Genomic DNA, 23,814 nt, shown 5'->3' with positions numbered 1-23,814 from the left:
CTATCAAGAATGAGGTCTCTTAACCTCAGCTGGGACTAAGGTAAAAAAATGCTCCACAAATCCTACACTTGCTGGCAGTAGTCTTGCTGCCTCAGTGGGTTGCTGTTATTCATTGCAAGGTTCATCAGACAGGAGATGACCCCATCACCCTAGGAAACAATTTGGCAGATCAGGCCACTCAAAAAATAGCCACTACATCAGAGGGGCCAACCGAGGAGGTAACTGCTCTGATGTTGTTTCCTCCCACTTTATCAGAACTGGTCAACACAAAGAAGGACCTGCAGTTAGCATCTCAACTTGGAGCTAAGGCCCTCACCCCAGGAGTTTGGTACCAATTACCAGACAAGCAAGTGCTATTACCTGAGGCATTAGGACATGAGCTGCTACACCAGGCTCACCAAACCACCCATTTGGGGGGCAACTAAACTTGCTGAATTGTTCAGAACTTGGTTTTTCATTCCAAGACTCTCCAAACTGACCGCCTCTTTGAGCTCCAGATGCCTGCAGTGCTTGTTAGTCAACCTGACCAAAAGCTCCCCATTGGAGACCACCTGGCACTGAGGAACTGCCCCTGGAGAACACTGGGAAGTAGACTTTACGGACATGGTAAAACCTGGTTTACAAGGACACCACTATTTCTTGGTATTAGTAGACACCTTCACTGGCTGGGTAGAGATTTTACCTACTAAGTCTGAGTCAGCCTTAGTGGTAGCCAGAAAGCTACTGCATGAGATCATACCTCGATTTGGCCTTGCATTGTCAGTGGAGTCCAATAATGGCCTGGCTTTCATAGCCTAGGTCATCCAAAAGTTAGCCCAGGCATTAAAAATTGATGGGAAACTTCACTGTGCCTATCGGCCACAAAATTCTAGACAGTAGAACATATGAACTGAACTCTCAAGGATGTTTTAACTAAGCTGTCTTTAGAAACTGGCAATAATTGGGTGAGCCTTCTTCCCTTTGCACTGTTAAGAACTAAATGTACCCCATATGTTCTGGAATTTTCCCTTTTGAGGCTATGTTTGGAAGGCCCCCTCTACTGGTCTTGAGACTGTCAGAAGACAAATTATTTGAAATAACTAACCAAGATCTCATTAAGTCCCTGCAGACACTCTAGTCTGTGTTGGCCTCAATTCACTAGCTGTTTAGACAAAAACACCCAGACCCACCTTCAGAGACACTACTCAAAGCACCCATTGAGCCAGGAACTTCTGTCCTGGTGCAACATCACCATCAAGACTCCCTAGAACTCCACTGGGAAGGACCCTTCACTGTGGTGCTCAGTACCCTCACTGCCATCAAGGTAGCAGAAAAAACTGCATGGATTCACCATACTCATGTAAAGCCACTGGAAACAGCGGACAATTAGGACATGCTCAGTGGACTATACAACAGACTTGTAACCCCTTGAAGTTAAAACTGATTAAACATAGTTAGATTATACCAGTCATGAACTGCTTTAGCTTGCTTGCTTTTGCTCCTTCTGTCCCACTGCTGGGGATTTTAATAACAATGATGCCAACCTTGCATGATGGCTTTGGTCCCCCTGTAAGCAAAGAACAATTGTTAAGATCTTTGTATGGGAGTCCCTGTGATTGCAGAGGGGGCTATACTAAAGGTGAAGACACCAGCTGGGGGGGGGTAATTATACATACAATAGGAAAAAAGTATCATGATCCTTCCCATATAAATGATAAATTATATACATACATTATATACATATAGTCTTTGGACAGGTTGTGGGGACAAGTTAGCATTCCTTGTTGCTATACCCTCAGTTACAAGGGGCTTGACTCAAATGTGGATATGTAAGTTAAAGCCCTGTGTGATACCTAACACAGGCAGCCAGCCAGGACCATGCCCTCAGAATTGTCATTATTATTCAGAAATGCATTCCTCCTGCTATGACTCTGTACAAAAAAATGTATAGGCATGGATAGCAAAACTTACTTCACTGCTGAGCTTATGAGGACAAAGGCTGGAAGTGCTAGAGGTGATTAGTCCACCTATTCATCAGTAATAGAAAATTCAAAGTATGCCCAAGCCTCATGTCACGGCATGGTTGGTGAATCAGTGTGCTGGAGCAGGGTGGCCCCTATACATGTGTCTGATGGGGGCGGCCCACAAGATAAGATCAGAGAACTCATGGTTGAGGAATGAGTCAAACAGCTAATAAAAATAATGTCTCCCCAGATACATTACCACCCCTTGATGCTGCCTAAATCACGGGGAGTTGATCTGAATGCTCAAACTTCTGATATTCTAGAAGCCACTCAAAAAGCCTTAAATGCTTCCAACCCAACTTTGGCTGAAGATTGTTGGTTACTCATGGCACAGGACTCCCCCATGCCCCTTGCAATCCCCACCAATGTTTCTCTGACCACCATGGAGGAACAAGATTCCTTAAATTGTAGTGCTGATCCCGCCTTTAGAGTATAACCAGTAGGCTTCAAGGACTCTCTCTGTCTCCAAGGAGGTTTTCATAATGATACCTCCGACATTGATGTGGGGTTCACTGTGTTTACTAATTGTAGTTCCATAGTTAACTGGACTACCTCCCTTTATCCCACTGAAGGACAAGTATTTATTTGTGGAGGAAATATGGCCTATACTTTCCTTCCAACTAACTAGACAGGGATATGTGTGACAGCTGTCCTATTGCCTGATATAGAGATATTAAATAACACCATAGCTGATTTCTCTCCTAAATAAAAAGATAAAAAATTAATTAAACAGGCCATCCTCCAAAAATCAGATGGCATTAGACATTTTAATAAAATAAAGAGATACTTATATATAACATAAATGATATGTCAGTTCCTAAAATTCTCTGGACCTATCCTCCTTATGAGAAGCCTTTGCTAAACTCATAAATACCCTGTTGATTATATTTGACTCCTGCATACTTACTTAATTCTACAGATACCTTCTACTGTAGTCCGAATTCCAAACAAAAAGGCAAAACTTGACCTTCAAACCTCATAGAGACCTTCATATGGCTTTTCCTGTTTTCAACAGCAAGATTACAATAACACTTGTGACACTTGGAGCTCTGAGACAGGTAAACCAACAAAAGTTGGAGCTGCCTGGGCTTCCCCCCATGGACCATGCCTCAAATGCAGCAGAAGACATTGGGCAAGAGAGTGCACCATTCTGGTATTCCTTTGAAACCTTACCCCAGAGCTACTGGACTGTCCTAGCCACCAGAGAGTGGGTAAGCCATCCTAACTTCCTGCCCTCACAGGAAATGCCCACACTACCAGATTCATCACTATCAGATCTGCTTAAACTTGCTGCTGAAGACTGATGGGGCTCAGGGCCAACAACAGTCCCCTTTATGGGTGTCCATCTCAGAGTCCAAGTCCCACTAAAAGTCTCAGCTAAGACATTCTCTATACTTGTGGACATAGAGGCCATATGTACAGAGTTCTTCCTGAGTTTTCAGGCTGCTATATTAAGTCCTCAAACTCTAGGGTGTATTGAGGCTCAACCTATGCCATTTACAAACAGGGCCTATTTCATGCAGGTTCCAGACTGCTTCTTCCCAATCCACCCAGTGTGCCAAATCTTCCCTCCACCACTCACTCTACAGTCCTAAATCTTAAAAATGCTTTTTCCCTTGTGTTTATACAGACTGACCCAGACACTGAGGTCTCAACAGCTTACACCTGTTATCACTAGTAAACCTCTCTTCAGGGATATCCTACCCGGGATGAGCCTGTCCCCATTCCTAGTTTAGATTACATTACAGGCTGCTCAAAGAGGGAAGTTCAATTTATTCCTTTATTGGTAGGCCTAAGAATATCAAAAGCCTTAGGTATGGGGGCAGCAGGAATAGGGGTTTTCTCCCGCTTTCCGTGGGTTCACGTGATGCTCTCATGTCCTTACACAGCCCAAGGCAGAGTCTTTCTGGACCACCCTGGGTTCACACTGAAAGGCTCTCACGTCCTTCAGAGCTTTAAGCTCTCATGGGCAGAGCTGTTACTAAAACCCACAAAAAATCCACTCATGGATCTCTGTGATGACTGAGATATACGAGCTTGTTCCCCAAAATCCTTAAGTAATTGGCCAAAGATTTGGCCTCAGTCACAACATCAGAGGGGAATATTATAGCCTAGTTCTAACCAATGTGCCTCGTCCTTCCTGTTCTGCATGCACCATTTCAATAGAGATTAAAATTCCATTTCCAGTAAAGACTTAAGTCTCAGCTCCTTGTAAATGCCCCCTCCCCTCTCCATTCTTTTTAGGTTAAGTCTCCATTTCCTGAAAAAGCCTTAAGTTTCAGTTTCTTGTAATCCCCCCACTCCCTTCAGCCTATCTGTAATAAAATATGCTGTTCCTTAAGAAACATTTAACTACAAGTAAGTTACAAGAGATACCAAGAAGCGAAGATGTTATCAAACTGTGTCAAAGTTTGCAACATTCCTGTGGTTTTCGGTTTTAAAAACCCAACCCTTTAGCTGTAAGGTATGTAATCTTCCATATTGGCTCCTGGAGGCTGCATTGCCAGGCCTGGGCTAAAATAAAGCCTTTGCTCCCTAAATTTTAATTTTTTGCTTCTTGGATTTTATTCCAGGGTCCGAGCTATCACAGGAGCTGAACATGAATCAAACTGAACCAACCAAAGAAACTGGGTTCACTTGGTGAGTGGCCAGAGTGGGAGGCAATGGGAAGCAGCAGGTATCTTGTGACCAGCAACCTCCATTCCCCTCCTACCCCCCATGGTCCACTTCAACATCCCCCTAATACACAGTTGCTTTGAGTCCTATGACACTGACTCCTTTTCATAACTACTGGCTTGGACACATGAACCAGCCTGACTGACCAAAGTTACTCATTCTTCTGTCATCAGTGTTGATTCTGGAATGGCCCTGGGGCCCTACCTGGAATTTCTCCTGAGCTATCAGGAAGGCAGCAGTAAGCAGATAATGTACAGGGAAAAGCACATTAAAGGTCAATCAGGAAGAACAGATCTGATGTGATTACAGACCAGGGGCAGGGGCTGGAGGAGAAAGGTTCATGTATTGTCTTGTCATTTCAGCAAACAGCCCTGTGCTCACAATTTTATATGAACTTAACATGGCAGCCAGGCATGATGGTGAACATCTTTATAGTCTAGCACTCAGGGTGAGGCATAGGATTCTTGAAAGTTGTACGCCAGTGAGTTCAAAGTGAACCTTGAAAAGTCAGTGAGATCTCATCTCAAAAACACCAAAAAATGGTAATCAAATGAAATGAATAAGACAATTCACAAAAGGAGAAGTAAAAATAGACAATAAATGCCTAAAGAAGTAATGGAAATCGTTGGCCACTACAGAACAATGAGTTTCTCTCTTAACCCAAAAGAATGGCCATCATCGTGAAATCAAATAACAAATACTAGTGAGGCTGGGAGAAGAGTTATAATTCTACATTGTTGAGGGGAATATAAACTAATGTAATCACTGTGGAAATTAGTATAGATATTTCTCAAAAAATGAATATAAATTCCATTTCACACAGCTATTCTCCTTCTAGGTATCTTTCTTCAGGAGTTAACAACAATCATATTATAGTGACACATGAATGACCATACTTAGAGCAGTCCAGTTCATAAGATCTAAATCTTGGAAGTAGCCTACATGCACATGAAGCAGGTGTACAGATAAATATAATATTGGATTTGCACACAAGAGTGCTACTCTGCCATAAAGAAAGATAAGGTCAGACCTGATGTTCCTATATATTTTTGTTATATAGAGAGAGGAGTAGGAGACAGAGTGAAGATTTTCATGAATCTTTCAAGCATGACAACTGGGAGCAGCTTGGGAACCTAATTGGGAGAGAAATCTTGAGGATCAGGGTTGTACTGAAAAGAAATCAGAGCCAATATTTACCAGTTGGTAATCACTTGTACACAATCCTTTAAGAATGAAAGAAAATTCTGAAGAGACATGGAATCCAGACCTGGGGAAGGACTGAAATGGCCATATAGGTTACTGTAGGCATAGAAATACAGAGCCAACAATCTTTGGCTAAGGGAGGGCTGGATCATTTCAGCAAGGAATGAGATAAATGCAAAGTTTTGTAAATATAATTAAAAATAAGCTGCAAGAGAGCAACTCTAGGATGCGATGAAAGGAAAAAGAATGTTAACTGGGTCAGATGTCATAGATAAGGAGAGGGAAGGATTCTAACTAGGGCTGTGGTAAACACAAGAAAAGGGAAAAAGTACTGACCCATTTGGCACCAGATTGGGTGGGGGTTAAGAGTCTGTAGACTTTATTGTCAGTGCCTACAACAATAATTGGGTCCAAGGATCTTGTCCTTGGAAGGAAGGCAAAGCAGAGTAACAAACACTCATATTGATTAAAATTGAGAAGAACTTACCCTATACTGTAAGAGTCACCCAGAGTTTGGCATTCAAAATGTTCCAGAGGGCCTCTTCAGGTATCAAGCCTAGTTATTCCTCAGTGACCAGGCCAAGAAAGTTTGCTAAAGGGTCCATTGGAGAGAGTTCATGGGGTAATTCTCCAGAACCAGGAGGCACAGCTGCCAGCATTTTGCAATCTGACTTCCAGTGGAGACCACCAGAGGAAAGACACAGCTTAGGGGAAATTCTAGGCTGTGGGCATTCCTTAGCCCTGTGATCATTCTGTGGATATTTGAACCATGACCTTGGAAGAATGCCCTTGGGATAAAAGCCTTAGAAATGCTTTTATGCATTGGTTGGGGGTCTGCTCCAGACAGGGTTTCTTCCAGCAGAGACTAACATGTGCAGCTCAGAAATGCACTGCTTTTGAGCACTTTAATCTTATAATTATTAAAAAATTTAAATACTAAATTGATAACTTCTTGTTGTGGGGTCTAAGTGTCAGCCTTAAGTTTCTATAATTTTTTATGAATGTCTGGTGCTGGTTAGGTAATAAAAATGCATCTTTAGGATAAGTCGTCTTTCAGGATCTAATGTTGTGTATCATATAAGAGCAGCAGCCAAGCTCAGCCATAAACTGAGCTTGGTTTTCACCCCTGTTCTGACTGATTCCCTTTAGTTTACCAAAACTGACTACCTTAAATTCTGCCCTGTGGAGTCCTTCTATTAGTTAAGAAACTATGCAATCTTGACCTGCCATGTCCTCAGATTCTGCCTGACAGTTCTAATTAGGGTTTTGCCATGGAACAGTTGTCATTCTTACAGACCAATCCACCTGATACAGGTGTTGTTCATTCCTATAAAGTTGAACCGGTGAGATCACTCATTCCAACTTTTCTAAAGAAAGAGTAGAGACAAAGATTAAGTTACATGAATGAGTTAGGTGTTAGATATGCTGGGTGGGATCTGAGGAGAAGGAAAACAGGAATATTAATTTAGGAGAGATCTGTCAAAGACAAAGAAACATGAATCCTAACAATTCTCTCTGTCTCTGCTACCTTCCAGAGTGGGAACTGGTAGGTAGGTGACAATGTTTTGGCACCAAACTGCAATTCAGACCTGGTGTCAGGTGAAATGGGGTCAGGTGTAGTGGGTGTAGTATATGAAACAAGTACCTGATCAGCAGGAGGCCTACAGGAGGGGAAGGAGCTATAGTAGCAACTGTGGGAAGCTCCAGGAATGGTGAAGAACTGGATATAGGCTGTGGGGCTGGATCAGCAGGAGGGACCCAATGAGCCACTCCAGGGCTAGGAGGCCCTGGATGCTGCCAGAGCAGAGCAATATCAGTTGGATCTGTTGTTCAACTCTCATGAAGTGATTGTAGATGGGAGAGAAATAAGGATTTCAGAGAGATCAAAAGGAGTGCACAAAGTGGAAATGTTATGGAAGATAAAGAATGCCTATAGTAAGGGGATTTTTGACCTCTTTTTTAGCTTTTACCAGTAATTGTCTAATTCCCACAGAATGGAAGGATCTATTCTTTGGCCATGTAGTATTACATGGAGATACTAGATGCTTGGGCTTCATATATTTTAAATTTGTTGAGACAGGCTAAAAGTGAGGAATAGGAGGAGAAAGTTTCCCCAGTAAGTCTCTCTATAAGAGCAGAGAAAGGTAGCAATCATACCTGGTGTGACAAAATAAGCAGCACCAGAGCCTATACTGAATGTCTTCAGTTGTGCCCAAGACCATAAGAGAACATGGGTGAATGACCAAGGCAGACATCACTGCAACTGATCAATCACCATGCAGAGGCAGTCTCCCCAAAAAGTGCTGATGATGAGTGCCATGTTTAAAGGCAGAGAGGAGGAGCTAGCCTTTCTCTGTCCCAAGGGATGAGGAGAGTAGAATTAGGGAGCCATCAACAGCATAGAGGTGCAGAGATGGTTAAACAGTCAGAACTTCAAGTGTAATCAGCAGTTGACAGCAGTGATGGTGGGGTCTTAAAAATTGAGAGAGTTTTAGAAGTCCAGAAAGGTAAAGAGTTTACCAGATCCCAGGTAGTCAGTGTGGGAGAGACAGCTGCATGGAATACTGAAGCAAAGTCCAGAATCAATGGAAAAAAGCTTGAGATAAGGTGCATTATCCTCTTAAGAAGAAATCCTTATCAAATCTGAGTCATGACACCAAATGATAAATCATGAATGGAAACTTAGAAATTAAGACCCTGAGAAAGATTAGATTTTATTCCACTTATGTACAGGCAGAATGAAATTGGAGTGATATCAAAATATCTGGAGGGGAAGCTAAGTAAGTATAGGGTTTTAGGACTAGGAGTCACAGTCTCAAAGAATCTGGAAGGAATATTTGAAGTCAAAACTGCAAAGACAGTGCAGACATATATTTACCGCTGGCATCAGGATGACTGCCAGTCTAGTCTTAAATTTCCTTATGGCCCTTAATTTTTTTTTTTGAGGGCCACTTAGATTCCTGTTGTTTGTAGTGGGCAGGGTGAAAGTCTTTCAAGTCAGGCCTGACAGTTGGGGTAGAGGAAGAAGACAGAAAAGGAATCAAAAAGAAATTGAAGTATATTATGGATGTATCCCAACTGTATACAAGGAGTGTGAATATTTTGAAGGTTCCACTTGGCACTCAAAGCTATCCCTCAGAGAAACATAGATTCCTGAATTCATCATGCTGGGGATAGCATCTGAAGAGTCAAGGGATGCCCAGGTGTGACAGATGAGAGAGGACCCAAGTTTGCCCTCTACCTGATGACAACATGATAAACACAAGGAGAACTTTGTATCTGTGCTACTCTAAACTTGTGGCTTCCATAAGCCCCAAATATTTCATTTGAAGACATTAAGCATTGAGATAAACCATTGGTAGCCGTAGTAGCTGGAGCAGCAAAAGAAGGAGGGCCACTTTTTGGGAAGCAGGGCTTTGAACAGACAACAGCACATGCAAAGGTCCAGAGACTAAGGTGGTGCAGAAAAGGTGCCAGGTGTGATGGGTTATTGTACTCATTCAAGAATACACTGAAGCCTAAAGAGGGTACAGGTGCCAGAAAAACATGAGGACTTCCTAGGTCAGTGGCCCACTGGGCACAAAATTACTTTTGGTCCATTCTAAATCCCTCCTTCAGAAGAAAATCTGTGTCCTCTACTATACAACAAGTAATTTGTGAAATTCTGTGTGTCACATTGATTCCACAAACTTGTGCAGAAAAGAAAATCACATTTACCTATTCATTCATTTATTTTCCCATCAGAGAGATCAAATGCATGTCTTATTCTGGGAACTTCCCATTGTCATCTGTGTGCCACAAAGACACCTATGCTCATGTCAGGATGTGAACTCTATCTCCAGCCATGAACACAAAGCCAAAGCTGAGAGGGCCAGGTCCTTGCTTACTGCCAGGACAGGGTTTGGGACCTGGCAGGGAAGCCAGTGTGGCTGGGCCTCCCCTCTACCTAGTTTCTGGTGAAGCCCTCCAGGGTATCTGACCTTGGGCAAATTGCTCAGCAGTTCTGAGTTAGGTTCAGTTTTCTCTTTGATAGATGGGCCAGGATAAAAGTGGAGGCCAGGGCCTCCATTCACAAAATATGAACTGGTCAACATTTTCTCTCACCTCTCAGAATCCCATTCACAGTGAGAGAACTGGGCAAGAATGTGAGCTGTTTGAGGCCTGGTGAACAGGGAGACTGAGGTCATTGGCAGTTGCTCTTTTATCCAGAGCCGTGCACTTGGCATAGTGTCCTCTATTCTCTGAGGAGCCAGTTGTCTCCCTGCAGTCCCCATGCAGCTTGCCCCATTCAAAATTTCATCAGGATTTGTGAAAACATAAGGAAATTGCCAATACTGAAAAGTAGTCAACTTCTACCAGGGAAAATAAGCAGAAAGAGAAATGAGGGGACAAAAGGTGACAGAGTCCAAAGGCCAAATTCCAGCTCCTCAATACCTCCTGTATAGCTACCACAGACCCAATGAGAAAGCCAGAAAAGAGAGACAAATTCATAGAAGAGAAAATATTCACTCTGTATTCACCTGGTGGCTGCATTAACCTATCTCAATTATTCTCCTGCTCTACAAAGTGTGATAAGTTATTGTACTCAAGAACAAACCAAGTCCTAAAGAGGGTACAGGACATGTCCAAAGTTACACAACTGGGAGGATCTGGGGGTTGAAGAGCAAACTGCAAATCCCTCATTCCTATGCTGATGATACACATGCAGTGTATGACCAGCATGGTGACAAGAGATGAGATTCCAAAGATTTACAAATTAGGGTTGGAGCCCCAAGGCAAGAAGCTGCCTAGTGAGCTCTCCTGCCCACAGTGGGGAGGATTGAGGACCAGTGGCTCTGATTGTAAGGATAGGGCCTGACCAACATTCTGTTGTAACCCAACTCTCTTCCCCATGACTCATTACCTTTCTTCAACCCGGGGACAACACACTCCAGCACAAAACAACTTCCCATCACTGTCATGTCAACCTGGCTAAGGCCACTCAGGGGCATAAGGTACTCCCAGACTCTCAAGGGAAAGTATAGAAACAGCAGCCAGGTTCTCACAGATTCACCCACTTCTGAGTCTCCAGAAACACTTGGCTGGGCTACCTCTCTAAGCATCAACCTGCCCTCCTTTACTTTTCTCTGCCCGTGATGCCCAGGGATGTTCCAAGCTAACAGGGAACCCAAAGAGGAAGATAAAGTGGCTGAGAAGGTTGAGCCTTAGAGTTTGTACTTGAGAATGTGTCCTTGGTGGTCAGGACTGGGAGGAAGGAGAAACACTGCTAGGAAAAATGGTCTGATAATCTGGAGTTAAAGCTACGGGACTTGTGAGTGTATTGTGCGTGTGTGTACATGTCCTCTTTCTACCATTCTGGGGAAGCCTAGGCTAACAATGGACAATCAAGCCTCTGGGGAAATGTGGGCAGAGTATCTGGTGTGACTGCTTGGGGGCAAGATGGAGAGGAATGAAGGGACCAAAGCATATAGGTGAGATACAACAGTGGGGGATGGAAACAAAGGCTTGGAGCCCTGCAGGTGAGATACTCTCAGTATAAACAGCTGCAGATGAGCTGGCCACACAGCATTTTGTAGCTGGAGCAGCTCTGAGCACATATCTTCTTGAGAACAGAGGCCACACTGTGTATCCCAGGAAAAGGACTGAGTAGCAGTCAGGCTATAGAGTGATGAATCTGAGTAGGCTCATCTTTCCTTTGCTAAGGGTCCAGGTGCTGTCTGGGAGAGCAATGCTTCTGCATATCCTCATCCTCTTGCTGGTCACCATGAGTGCAGCCCAAGGGAATGGACAGCAGGACAACAGCTCCCAGAGTAAACAGCTACCCAAGAAACACTTGAGATTCGTCACTGGAAATTGGATAGAAGAGATGGAGAATGAGGTGAAGAACAGCACTGAGAAGATGCTGAAGGTATGATTGGGGCTGTAATCACTGGATACCTTTGACCTTCACCATCAATAGATGGAGTGTGTGCCCTATGGTCTCATTGGGCACAGTGTATAATTTATACCCCAGTTGGCACTGAGATATATAGTATACAATTCAAGATGTGAGGTCCAAAGAAATGAAGGGATGGAGGTGGTGCTTCACAACAAGACTGGGTGTCACCAGAGTAGGGAAGCTTCCTCTTCACAGCCATTCATCAGGCTGAATGTGGGCCAGGCCCATCCTAGGTGGGAAGACAGCAGGAAGAGAACAGCTTACACCTTCTAGAGGAAGGACAAAGAGGCCATGAAAAGAAAAAAAGAGAAAGAAAGAAAAGAGAAAGTGCCCATAAAGAAATATCTACTGTGTCATATAGTGACACAGAAGGAGGCAAGGGAGGAGGGCAGCTTCCCAAGGTCATATAATTTCTAAGGATGCTGCAGAGACCTCTGACCCTGGAGGATAAGTGAAGCAAATGTCTGGGGACATGTTCCCACTGAGGAACCCTTGGATGGCAGGGTTCCAAGGAGTGAATGCAGTAACATGCTTGGGGACAGTGAGGTAGTCAGTGTGGATGGAGAAGAAATGTTCAAAACTACAGAAGATAAAAATTGCCTTAAGATACAGATATCAAAAGATTTTTCAAGAGTAAATTTCTGATACAAAGGTATAGTACGCCTTTCTTTAATCACACATTAAATACCTAGACATAGTGGCAGATTTAATCCCTCACATCAATTTAGGGCAGAGGAAACACAGATTGCAATATTCCCAACTACTGTGAAAAGACATGAGAATACCTGTCATTTCTACTGGTGACAAAGCCATAGTTACCACCAATGTAAAAGGTTGTGGTCTATTTTCATGTGCACATCAAAAGTTAATTTCTGTCAAGGATTAGTGAAAAAAAGAATTTCATTTTTTTCTTGGAAGATTGTAGATATCCTGAGTTGTACTTATAGATCTCTCAGGGCTCCAGGGATATCTCTTAGGAACATCTCCTACATATACAACTTCTGAAGGATGCATTACCATTACTTCTTTTCATCACTGTATGCTGAACCATACATCTGGCACAGAAGGATGAGTCATTTCTTGGTTGTGTATCCACGCTTTCCACTTTTCATGGGTCATTCTGAGAATGCGCCTGAACAGCTAGGGGTAGGAGCTAGGATTTTCACCATTTCTCTGAAGACATCTTATCTCTTAAATATATTGTTGAAGGTCCCAGACCTAGTAAGTTGAATGGCTCCAGGTCCAATGATTCAAGGCACTGCTCTTCACTTAAACTTTTACTTGAGGTTGACAACCATCTTTACCAATGACAAACCACAGAAACCAATGCAGAGCGATCTTTCTTGCTTTTCTCCTTTTGGTCTTCGAATACTAGACATTATCATCTACCACAGTGCCTCTGAATGTGGCTTTTGATCCAATTGGCATCCTCCTTCAACTTCTCACAGCTAGCTGTGTCTCATCCTCGTGACTCAGGTGATATTTTCTACCTGACTCAGTACTTGTCTTATGTTCTTCACAGCATTTGTCATTATTGCAATCTACCTTGTTTATTTAGTATAAATGCTCTGGAATCCAACAAACTTGAAAGTTTTTTACCTGATTCTCTAGTACAGAACCTAACACATAGTAAGTGCTTAAGAAATAATTTCTTAATCAGTACACTAATGAAAAGCAGGGTAAGAGCATGAGCTTATAAAAACATTCTATATTACATTTGTGTATAGGAAGGTTTCTAGAATTTCATGTTGTGTTTTTTATTTGTTGAGATGTAATACATATATTGTAACGTTCACCCTTTTCAATGGGGCCTGGTGGCCCATGCCTTTAGTCAGTACTTGAGAGACTGAGGCAGGAGAATTGCTGTGAGTTCCAGGCCAGCTTGAATTATACCCTGAGACCATGTCTCAAAAATTAAGTAAAAAATTCATCTTTTCCTCTACTGTTCATTTAGAACAAATATATACAGTCCTGTAACCACCACAAGCACAACATAGGTCTTTCTCAATACCATCATAAAACTCCCCCATGTCCTTCTGCAGTCATTCCCACATCCAGACCTCAGTGTCTGAAAATCACAGGTTCCCAGAAATATAGTGCTGCCTAATGTAGTCTAGGGTACCCTACTCTGGTTTATTTCACGCAGTGTGATATAGCTGATATTTGTCCCTGTTGCTGAGTGTATGAATTGCACCCTCTGAATGGCTGGGGCACAATTGTTTATCCATTCTCCAAAGTTCATTTTATACAAACAATGCCAGAGAAACCCAGGCTCTAGCAGAGCTCTTCATCTATGAGGCTCACTCATCCACAGATCAGCATTCATTGTCTATCTGGACATCCTTTTATTTTCCCAGCCCCTATCTCTCCAATCTCTTCCCTTCCTCTAAGATCCTTTTGGAATGCTGAGAGGAGAGAGCAAGAGCATGTTGTGCTAGATGTGGTTGGAGGGAAAGACACTCCAGTGCTGCTTCAAGGCTTTCAAGAAAGGACCAGCCCTGGAGTATGGCCCAGCGGACAGTGGGTGCCACATAGGAAGAAGAACACATGCAAAGTCGGGATGACTGAGTCCTGGGCCTGGGGGCTATGCTGAGAACAGGAGGAGGACCGGGAGGATGATGAGCAGAGAAGACATATTTGGAAAGGCTGCCTTAGGCTGTTGTAGAGGATAAACAACATGGGACAAGGTTGGGACAGAGCTTGTGAGGAACCAAGTATAGGACACTGGGTAGGATAAAACAGAAGATGGGACCACAGTGGCACCATTAGGAAAGTAGTCAGGGACCATGGAAAAGGGTGGCTGTGGGTACTTGCTGATGGATGGCATATGGGGCCAACCATGATCCTCCTGGGGCCTGAGACAGGAAGACTGAAACTGTGCAGTGATGGAGAAAAGTGAATGCAGGACACAGATCATGTGCTAAGCAGTACCTGTGTGCAAATATGTGTGTGAGTGTCCTTAGGGAATGGAGAGTGGCTCTTGACCAGAAAGTGTCCGGAGTAACAGGAATGAAGGTCAGGCTTTTGGAAGCTGACAGGCTTTTGCATGGTTCACAGAGCTCCCACATTCCTGTTCACTGGTGCAGGTCCTGAACCAGATATCGCACATGAAGGACCAGATGACGCAAATTATGCTGACTACTGAGAAGCTGGAGAAACAGCTGCTGGCTGAGAGTCACACACTGCAAATGCTGAAGGGCCACAGCAGGTGGGTGCTGCTACTCAGTCCCTCTGGGCAGGGGCTGAGCCACCAGGACTACAATTTTTAACAGTGACTGAAGCTTAGTCTGAGGCTAGGGCTGCAGGATGAAAGATAGAAGATGGACAAGGGCCAGTGTCTGAATGGGACGAGGGTCAAGCTTAAGATTTGGGAAAGGGGCCATTGTTAAGATTGGGGCTGAAGCTGGGACTGTGTCAGAAATGACAAAGATTATAACAAGGCTTGGAGTCCAGAGGATCTGGAAGGACATAGGCATTTGAACTAGTCTGAAGATGAGTTGAAGACCAGGCAGGCCCAGGGCACATCCCACAAAGTTGAAAGGGGGCAGAGAAGAAGACTATTCTTGGGGCTCAGAACACTTTGATTTTTTCTTTCTGCCCTCTTTCCTTCCTTCTTCTCTTTATTTTGTCAATTTTAACTTTTATTGAGATATAGTTTATATACCATATAATTTTCCCTGTGATTTACATTGTTCTTACTGATTTAAAAATAAATAATCCTGATCTACTCTACCTGTTCCTCTTCCCTGAAGAAAGCACAGTGACCAGTTTCTACTAGAAAAGTGAAAGTCTCTTCATTACATGCAAGTCTACATCCGGGAACATCACTTAAATTGCAAAGAAAAAAATAGCCATGGAATAAAGATAATTCAGAAAGAATTGATATCTCAAGTGGATTTTATCTGAGTTTCCCACTGAGTAGAGAAAAAATTGTCATGGTCAGGATTCTGTGAGGCAAATCCTAGTCCATTAACAACCCTGTCAACAGGATGAGATGTTTTTGCTTGACAGATGTAAGGACCTTCCTTTTGCTCTGATCTGTGTGCTCCTATGAAAATATCGTTTTTTTTTCATTTCTCTACCCTAAGATCCAAGTAGCATGAACTGGGGCATTTTGAATCACTCTGAACTGGGCAGGTGCCTAGAAATCCACAGAGACTGAAGATATGGTTAATAAAGCTCTTGATCTGTGAAGAAAGCTAGAATTCTAGAATTCCAGGGTGCCTAATTTGTAATTATACTTTCAAACTTGGGTGCTGTTATGACTTCCCTGGATGCACTTAGTTCTGAACCTAATAAAGAATCTGTAAACCTGGTTCAGGAGTGAAACCTCCCTCACCCAGCCCTGTTTCTCAGTCATGGGCCCTCTGGAGAGAGAAGCTGCCTGATTGCTGCTGTCCCAGCTGTCTGACTACCCATGGAACCTCTGTGCACACTGTTTTTCTTTTATGAATAGATGGAGTCTCCCCTTTTCTGGCAGTTAGGAAGTTGTTCATAACTGATTATTTTGGAGTTTTTTGTTTTGTTTTGTTTTTTGCTTTAAGGCCTTTTTCATGTAATGTGAATCATTTAAAGACAACCTCTTTATGTAGGAGTACGTATGCTTTATTAGTTTTAGCAGTAAAACATTGAGATCATTATTTTTGAAGGACAGTTTTAACTACTAGATTTAAAAAGTTTTACTGACCTGCTATAGCTACCACTGTGACTTTTAGCCTCATTGAACCATAATAATGGTAAGCTATAGGTGTAGCTAGAGATTGTCAGTATGGTCCAATGTAGTAATCAGAGCCTCCTTTATATATTCACCCCAGTTTATTATTTATTATTATATCTTGTTATATTTTTGGTGCAGTATTTCAGATCAAGATAAAGTGTGACACATAATTAATCAAAATTAACCTTTTGCTATATATATCAAGGTGAGCTAAAGTTCTCCAGGGAGTACTTTTTGGACCACATGCAGACCCTCTTAGCGCCACCATCATTGTCATCTGCCAGATTGAGTGATGATCTTGCTTGATGATCAGAGTGAGTGATGACTTTACAGCTTCCACTGGAAGCATGAGAGATACTTTTCTCTCTGGTGACCTTCTTTTACCACAATGAACATTAGTTGAGTCGTCTCCTCTGGAATCTAAAAATCTCTCTGCTCAGGAAGTTGGGTGACTCACCAGAGTCATAAGATCTTATAAAGATGTACTATCTATCATGTCCTGGATCTTTGTTGAACTTGGAGGGCCAGTGACAAAATATTGGCTGTCTTTTTAGCCCAGTTATGTTTGGTCTCTAAACCTGTTTTTTGGATATCCAGAAGGTCAGCCATACGAGTTGTTTTAGTAAGAACAGTACATTTAACTAATCTAGATGTCAAGCACTTTGAAATATAAAGTATGGGTAGAGAATTATTTTTAAACCATTCCTTTCTTCAAAGAAAAATTTTTACCAATTATTAACAGATAACGGTCATAAAGTTTTCCAGGGAGCAAATGTAACATTTTCTCATAAAGTTATATTGCCATTACTATAAGAATCATTGTGGAAATATCCAGGATGCCCAATTCCAGATCCTTAACCAGGACCCCCAAGACTTAGATAATCCTTTCTGAATTAAAGAAGCATGGTTGGTTAGTTTGTGTGACACCTCACTGAACCATAATAGTTTACATGTGCAGCTCTAGACTCTCAATAGATGCCAAGTAATTGGAGATCACTTTATAAAGTGATACCTGTGTTAATCAAAATTGACATAGCGCCTTTTATCTCTAAATGCATATTACATTCTTATTTTAGTGAAAAATTTTTTGTTTGTTTCTTTGAGCCAGTATTACTCTCACTGTGTAGTTCAGATTCACCTTGAACTCACAATATAGGCCAGGATGTCCTTGAACTTGCATTGCCTTTCCTGCTGCATCTCACAAATCCTTAGTTTACATACATGTATCACCTTACCCAAGTAGAATAAAATATCTTACTATACAGAACAGCTACAGACTATCTTGTGGGATGACTGTTTAGTATCTCTCTTTAATATACGACCAAGTTTGAAGCCTAGTTTCTTTATTTATTATCTTATACTTGTATAAACAGAAGCCTTTTGATATCTTTTATTTTAAATTGGTCTCAAGTTTATAACATAAATTCTAAAGATATCATTTTGGGACAGACATTGAACTATCACTAATGAAGATGTAATCTACTGAAGATCTCCCTTGCGTATTTTGGAAAACAGGAGAAACAGAGAAAAAAATGTTAAGAAAAAAGATAAAGTCAGATCCTCTTAGGAGACCTGAGGTCAGACTGCCTGAGCCACCTGTCTTATCTTGGAGTCACACTGCATGTGCAGCCCAATCAAAACTGAGGTTAGACCTCAGTCTGTCTCATTTTGCTATAATTTATCTAGGTTTGTCAATTATACTGAGACCTGTCTGTATCCAGAATAAGTGTCCTTGTTCTTAGCACATAGATCTTTCAATTTTTATCAACAAATCAGGAAAACACAATAAAGGGTTTATATGGAACAGCTATATTAATCCTAAAGATCTTTGTATCTAGGGGCCTATGACATATGTAAGGAACTCATAGAGGGTTTAAAAAACTGCACTGCAAAGCAAAGAAAAAAAGAGAAAAGAAGCAGTCTACTGTAGCAACTCTAACACATGAGAAAGGCTGGCAAAGAAGCCCTTTCCAGTAGCAACTCTAAAAGAAAGTCCAGAGGCCTGCACTGTGGTAACAGCTCTTTCAAAATTAAGACAAACCAGCATTCTAATCCTTTCATAAGCAGTCCTTGCTTTTGCAATATAAAAGGTTTTTTTTTCTTTCCTTTCTGATTCATATTGGTGTTACTTATTACAAGATCTCTATTGTGATTCACAAGTAAATACATAATTAAAATTAAAAAGGAAAGAACTGAAAGGAACTACTTGTTCACCTCTAGAAAGAGTTCTGAGTAGTATACTCATACTTAGAAAACTAAAATTAAAGCAGATCACTGTCCAATGCAACTTGGTCAATACGTCTAAGATTGCATTGTGATTTAAAAATCATTGTATTGTGTATTCCATATTTCTTGTTTGTGCATTTAAACTGACTAAAGTATCTACTGCTTCTATCTTAAAGCTTTTGAGCTCATATCAAACTTCTTTTTCTTTTATTTTTGCCTTTCTAAACTTCTGGTTCTTTTTTAGATAAGTAGACACTTAAGATATTAATGCATATGGTTTTTGGTTCACATAGCTTAACAGTGGGCTAAGTTCATTCAGTTGATATGAGCAAAAATGAGTTTGAAGTTGATGGTGTTTCCATCTAGATTTTTACCCGATCAAGATAATATAAACATTGAATTCATAAATAAAGTCTACTCTTTATGTATTATACCTTTGGAGCTTTTCCTTGGTCAAAGATTGTATGTGTGTGTATTTAAAATGTTAACTGTTAAGATTTATTTCTCATGCAGCATCCAAAATAATTATTAATATAAATAAGTGGAAAACTCTTGGATCTGGGAGACTGTGGTCAAGATTACCCTCATGGTCGAAAAAAGCAGCTGTCTAAACCAATTTATTCAGTTTTCCCCATGAATGAACAACTTTTCAGTATTTTAGAGTCTTACAGTGACACAACCCAGCTCTTATCCTTGACTTCTTTTATTGAGGATTTGTGTGTTTCCTATCCTGCCAATAGACATTTGTCAGTGTCTGATCTGTTCTCATGACTATATTTGATCTTAGGTATGTCTGCTTACATTCCTTCTTGTCATTCAGTTTCTTCTTATCTCTTTGTAATGAATAAGTGAAGGGGGAGAGTATATTATAAAGGCAGATTACTTAATGATTAAAGTAATGATTAAATTAATGATTAAGTAAAGGGGAAACATATACATATGTGTATCTGGCACAATATATATTGATGTTAAAATGAGAACATATGTACATTTGTATATGCATAGTTGTTTCTGTGTGTGTTTCTGTGTGTGTGTATGTCTTTATGCATCTGTTTTGTCTCATATTTTCCTTACACTTTGTCAGATGGGTGAGAGGAGGTGGTTTTTTTTTTTTTGTTTGTTTGTTTTTTATTTCTAACTTCCCCAGTGTTAACAGTCCTTTATAAATTCTTAGGGTAATTTTTATCTGGTGCCCCTCTCAGTCTAGTTTTCCTGTACCCCCCCCCCTTTGTCCTTCTGATTGCCTAACTTCAGAGTCAGCCTGTAAAGGCAGAAAGTGCATTTAGTGCTTAGAGGCCGAAACTGCTTTTAAAGTTTCTCTATTGATCTTTGTAAAGCTCAGTAGACTGTTATCCCTACCTATGTGGCCTTCAGTCTCTATAGTCCTAACAAAAGTTTATCAGGAAATTTAGGGGATTACTTGTTACATTTACATGTTGTTTTTATGAAAATTAGGAGTGAGCTGGACACCAGGGACATGAGGGCACTTTGTTCATCCATGTCCTGTCTCAACATAATTCCCCTCTCAAATACATGCCTACTATGGGTTTCTAGGATGTGTGACCCAAACAGGATGCTCTGAGTCTCCTTGTTTGGGTGTGTATGAAGGATTGGACAGTGAGCTCACTCCTCTGCACCCCATCTTGCAGTGAACTTGACCCTCAGGTGTTGGTTGTGGAGTTTCAGCAACAAACCCAGCTGGCCGGTATGAAAAATTTGAAGCTGAAGCTGAAGCAGATTCTGGACCTCCAGAGCAGTACCCTCACTAGCATCCAGGACAGTCTGCAAGCTGCAAGCATCAGCTCCAGTAACCGGCAAAAGTATCAGGCCCAGCTGCTGGAGATACAGCAGCAGCTCAGGCAGCAGGTAGAGCAGGATCCAGGTAAGTAAACAGGGCAACTGGAATAAAAGACTTGTGATGATATTGGGAGTCTGGAAGTATAACTAATACTGCAAAGTAGAACATTAAAAGTTAAGATATTTTCCTTTACAGACAAGTTTGTTCCTGAAGCATAAAACTTGTAGGAAACCTATGGTTCTTGTGCCACAGTAGACTCACAGAGTCCCCTCTGTTAGCAATGAGCCTAATTAATTGTGGTGTTGGCATTACAGATAGTTGCATTAGGTAGAAATATTATAGACTGTCAGAATCAATACAGATACAACTGTGGGTAGAGATGTATTTGTTACAGATCAGACCACAAGATAAAATGATATAGTGGAAAGAAAGTCTCAACCTGTTAGATATTCAGTATGAGCTTATGTTCTCTAAAATCAAAGTATAAAGTGTAAGAATGATGGAGGTTAAAAAACAATCTGGTGATTGGGGAAAGAAAGATATATTTATTGGGAAAGAAAGCTTTTTTCTAAGAGAGACAGAAGGTGTCATGAATGAGCACCAAGGACCCTACTTTTCAAGGGAATTTTATAGAAAAAACCACAAGGTGAGATGTGTCCAAGGTGGGAAAAACAATGATCAAATAATAATACAAGTGCAATCACTTAGGTAACATTGATCCAATGGGAAATTCCAAGGTGAGCATGAAGTGGGACAAACTATGATCAACCAATAAAATTATGAGTATGATTGCTCAGGTAATGTTGATTAAATGGGGATCAAATAAGGAAGCAAATAATGTAGCAAGTATATATGAAATCAAGGCCTTTCCTAGAGGGAGTGGTCATGGGTTTTCCTGACTCAACACCCAATGTGATTGATACCTATTTACAATATTAATCACTACTCTTTATCCCTAGGGGAAGTACTTGGGTGGAGTAATTCTATTTTGTCTTTAGCTCTGGCTCTCAAAGCATGTGCCTCCCTCACAGTTTTAAAGTATTCTTGTCTTCTGTATTGAGTTATAAGGGCCTATTCCTGTCTGACTATCTATAGTATTTCTATCTAACTTAGCTGTTTGTAATAAAAAGATAGAATGACTAAACTTACATATTTCCCCTAGGTATGAACAGCAGTAATTGAAATTCTAAATAGGTATCTATTACTTTGGATGGGAGACCGCAACCTTCATTCCATGAAATTTCCCCAGTTAGCCCATGTACAAGTGCTGTGTCACTTGCTTCCTCATTTCACATCTAACAGATTAAAAGGTTGGGAGTTATAATATTTACCTGATGTTGTTTGAATCATTAGTAGATCCTACATCATCCCTATATCACTGGCACTTTGAAATAAATTAGTGGATTTAGGGTTGAAATTTGGACACTGGGTCTCTAAACATTCTTCATCACTGGCCTAGGACATAAACAGATTTCTCCCACCTCTCCTCTGCACAGATGAATGAAAAGAATATGTACATGGAGACACCAGAAACTCTGGAGCCTGGATTCCTTTCCACAAGAAAGTGGACAATTAATTGAAGATGGTTAAAAGTAATAAAGTAATTGTAATTATTTTCATTTTCTCTGTGTTTCCTTTCCTTCCGTTTCTTACAATAAAGGCCTCGTCCAGGTGGGGTGATGATATGAATGAAAGAGGACTTTCCATCCTCTCAGAGCTACTTTTTAACAAATCCTATTTCATTTTTACCCAGACACATGGCCTCCTTTGATTTGGTCACCAGCAAGCAGACAAAACTAACCTAAGTGGCCAGTAATACAAGGAGCCCTGCTCAGCCTTCAGCATCACTCTGGGTGGGAACACAGCCTGGCCACCTGAAAAATAGAAATAACAGTGACTAGTAATAATCATAAGGAATGCTTTATATCAGACACCAGCAGAGACTACCATGTTTGTATAAAGGTAACATGGCATGAAATTTATTGTACTTGAGAGCAGTCAGACAGAAAGTGAAAAGCCCTTGTATGGTCCAGAGGAAATGGAGCTTTTTTACAGGGCTTGGACAAAGAAGATGGGGACCTCAGGTGAGGAGATTTTTGCAGACATCCATGTTTTAAGTTTTCTGAATATCCAATATCTCTGTGAGCAAAGTCCTTCAGGAACCTGAATAAAACAAACATAAATTTGTACTTGTTTTCAGATGTCCCAGTGCTTGGAAGATTTCATGCTCCATTTTACCTCATTTTATGGTATCCTGTGTTTGCTGAGAATGACAACACTAATGCTCTATTGGGTTTGCTCTGAGAATAATGTTTGCTCTGACAAACAGGTCGGGTTCTGGGAGAGTCATTCTCCAGTCAAGCTTGACAATAGTAATAGCAATTACAATGGTCTTAAGAGAAGCCAACCCAGATTCTGCCTCCTGACTCCACAGTTACCTGGATCTGTCCTTGTCCTAATCCACTCTTGGTCTGAGTTTCCCCATCTGTTCAATGGGGGTGATCTTAACAAAAACAGTGGTGGCCCAGCTGACAAATTTGGAATCCAATATCCACCCACAGGCCCTCTTGTTTCTCCTTATCCCACCCTCCCTGGGTATCAGTTTACTCATAGAATCTGAATGTGTGACTCAATGAATACAAAAGATCAATTTCCTATTAATTCCATGTCCCAAAGCCCAAGAAGGACACAGGAAAAGTGGGAGGCATCCCAGGCTGGTTTAAGAAGAAAGCCTAGTGCCTGGCCTGCTCCTCAGCACTCACTGCCTACTTGAGAATTACTGCTTCCTGATCCCAGCTTCAGTCACTCAGTCAACCCAGAGCTGAGTTAGCACTCCAGGCTTGATGCAGGGGATGAACCTGGCCAGTCTTTTATAAGATAACACAGCCCCTCTGTGGACCTCAGAGGGAGTGTGAAACACTTCTTTGTTGAGTGCCTCCTGTGTTCAGATTCTCTGTTAACAATGTTCCTGAAGCACCACAACAGAGCTGGCTTAAGGACTTAGCTAGGGCAGGGCACTTTAATGTGAGGCCAGAGTGGAGGATAAGGGGTCACGGAGGACATCCATTTAGAGAGTGGAAAATGACTTGGTGAGAAGGAGACAAGAGAATGTCTCCTACTGCTGCTGGATGAGCTAGAGATCCAAAGAAACCTTCAAGGACAAGGAATCCAGTGTTAGTTATGGGATTTCAGGCACTGTACCTGACAGTGAGACCAGGAGATAAAGGAACCCTCAACAGATTGTGGCAAAGAC

At 41.5% G+C, this 23,814-nt stretch overlaps 1 protein-coding gene across 1 annotated transcript; it reads left to right on the top strand.

The window, feature by feature from the left end:
* The first annotated feature begins 26 nt into the window (after window positions 1-26).
* On the top strand, window positions 27-22,149 carry LOC106029085 (angiopoietin-4-like). Its single transcript, XM_023560187.2, has 6 exons — window positions 27-3,061; window positions 4,577-4,643; window positions 11,586-11,790; window positions 14,907-15,028; window positions 20,413-20,645; window positions 22,058-22,149. Exons 2-6 carry the CDS (start codon window positions 4,603-4,605, stop codon window positions 22,063-22,065), a joined length of 609 nt encoding a protein of 202 aa, XP_023415955.1. The 5' UTR covers window positions 27-3,061; window positions 4,577-4,602; the 3' UTR covers window positions 22,066-22,149.
* The last annotated feature ends 1,665 nt before the right edge of the window (window positions 22,150-23,814 follow it).

The sequence above is a fragment of the Cavia porcellus genome, unplaced genomic scaffold (assembly GCF_034190915.1).
Source record: "Cavia porcellus strain 051 isolate PalLab524CR breed Dunkin Hartley unplaced genomic scaffold, mCavPor4.1 scaffold_5, whole genome shotgun sequence".
In the NCBI taxonomy this organism is placed as follows: Eukaryota; Metazoa; Chordata; class Mammalia; order Rodentia; family Caviidae; genus Cavia; species Cavia porcellus.
The sequence above is the reverse complement of the archived record's forward strand: the minus strand, read 5'-3'. Positions and strand labels throughout refer to the sequence as shown.

Coding starts and splice junctions, on each gene's coding strand:
- LOC106029085 (XM_023560187.2), top strand. CDS start 4,603: ATGAATCAAACTGAACCAACCAAAGAAACTGGGTTCACTTG. Junction 11,791..14,906: donor GCACTGAGAAGATGCTGAAG/GTATGATTGGGG, acceptor TCACTGGTGCAG/GTCCTGAACCAGATATCGCA. Junction 15,029..20,412: donor ATGCTGAAGGGCCACAGCAG/GTGGGTGCTGCT, acceptor CCCATCTTGCAG/TGAACTTGACCCTCAGGTGT.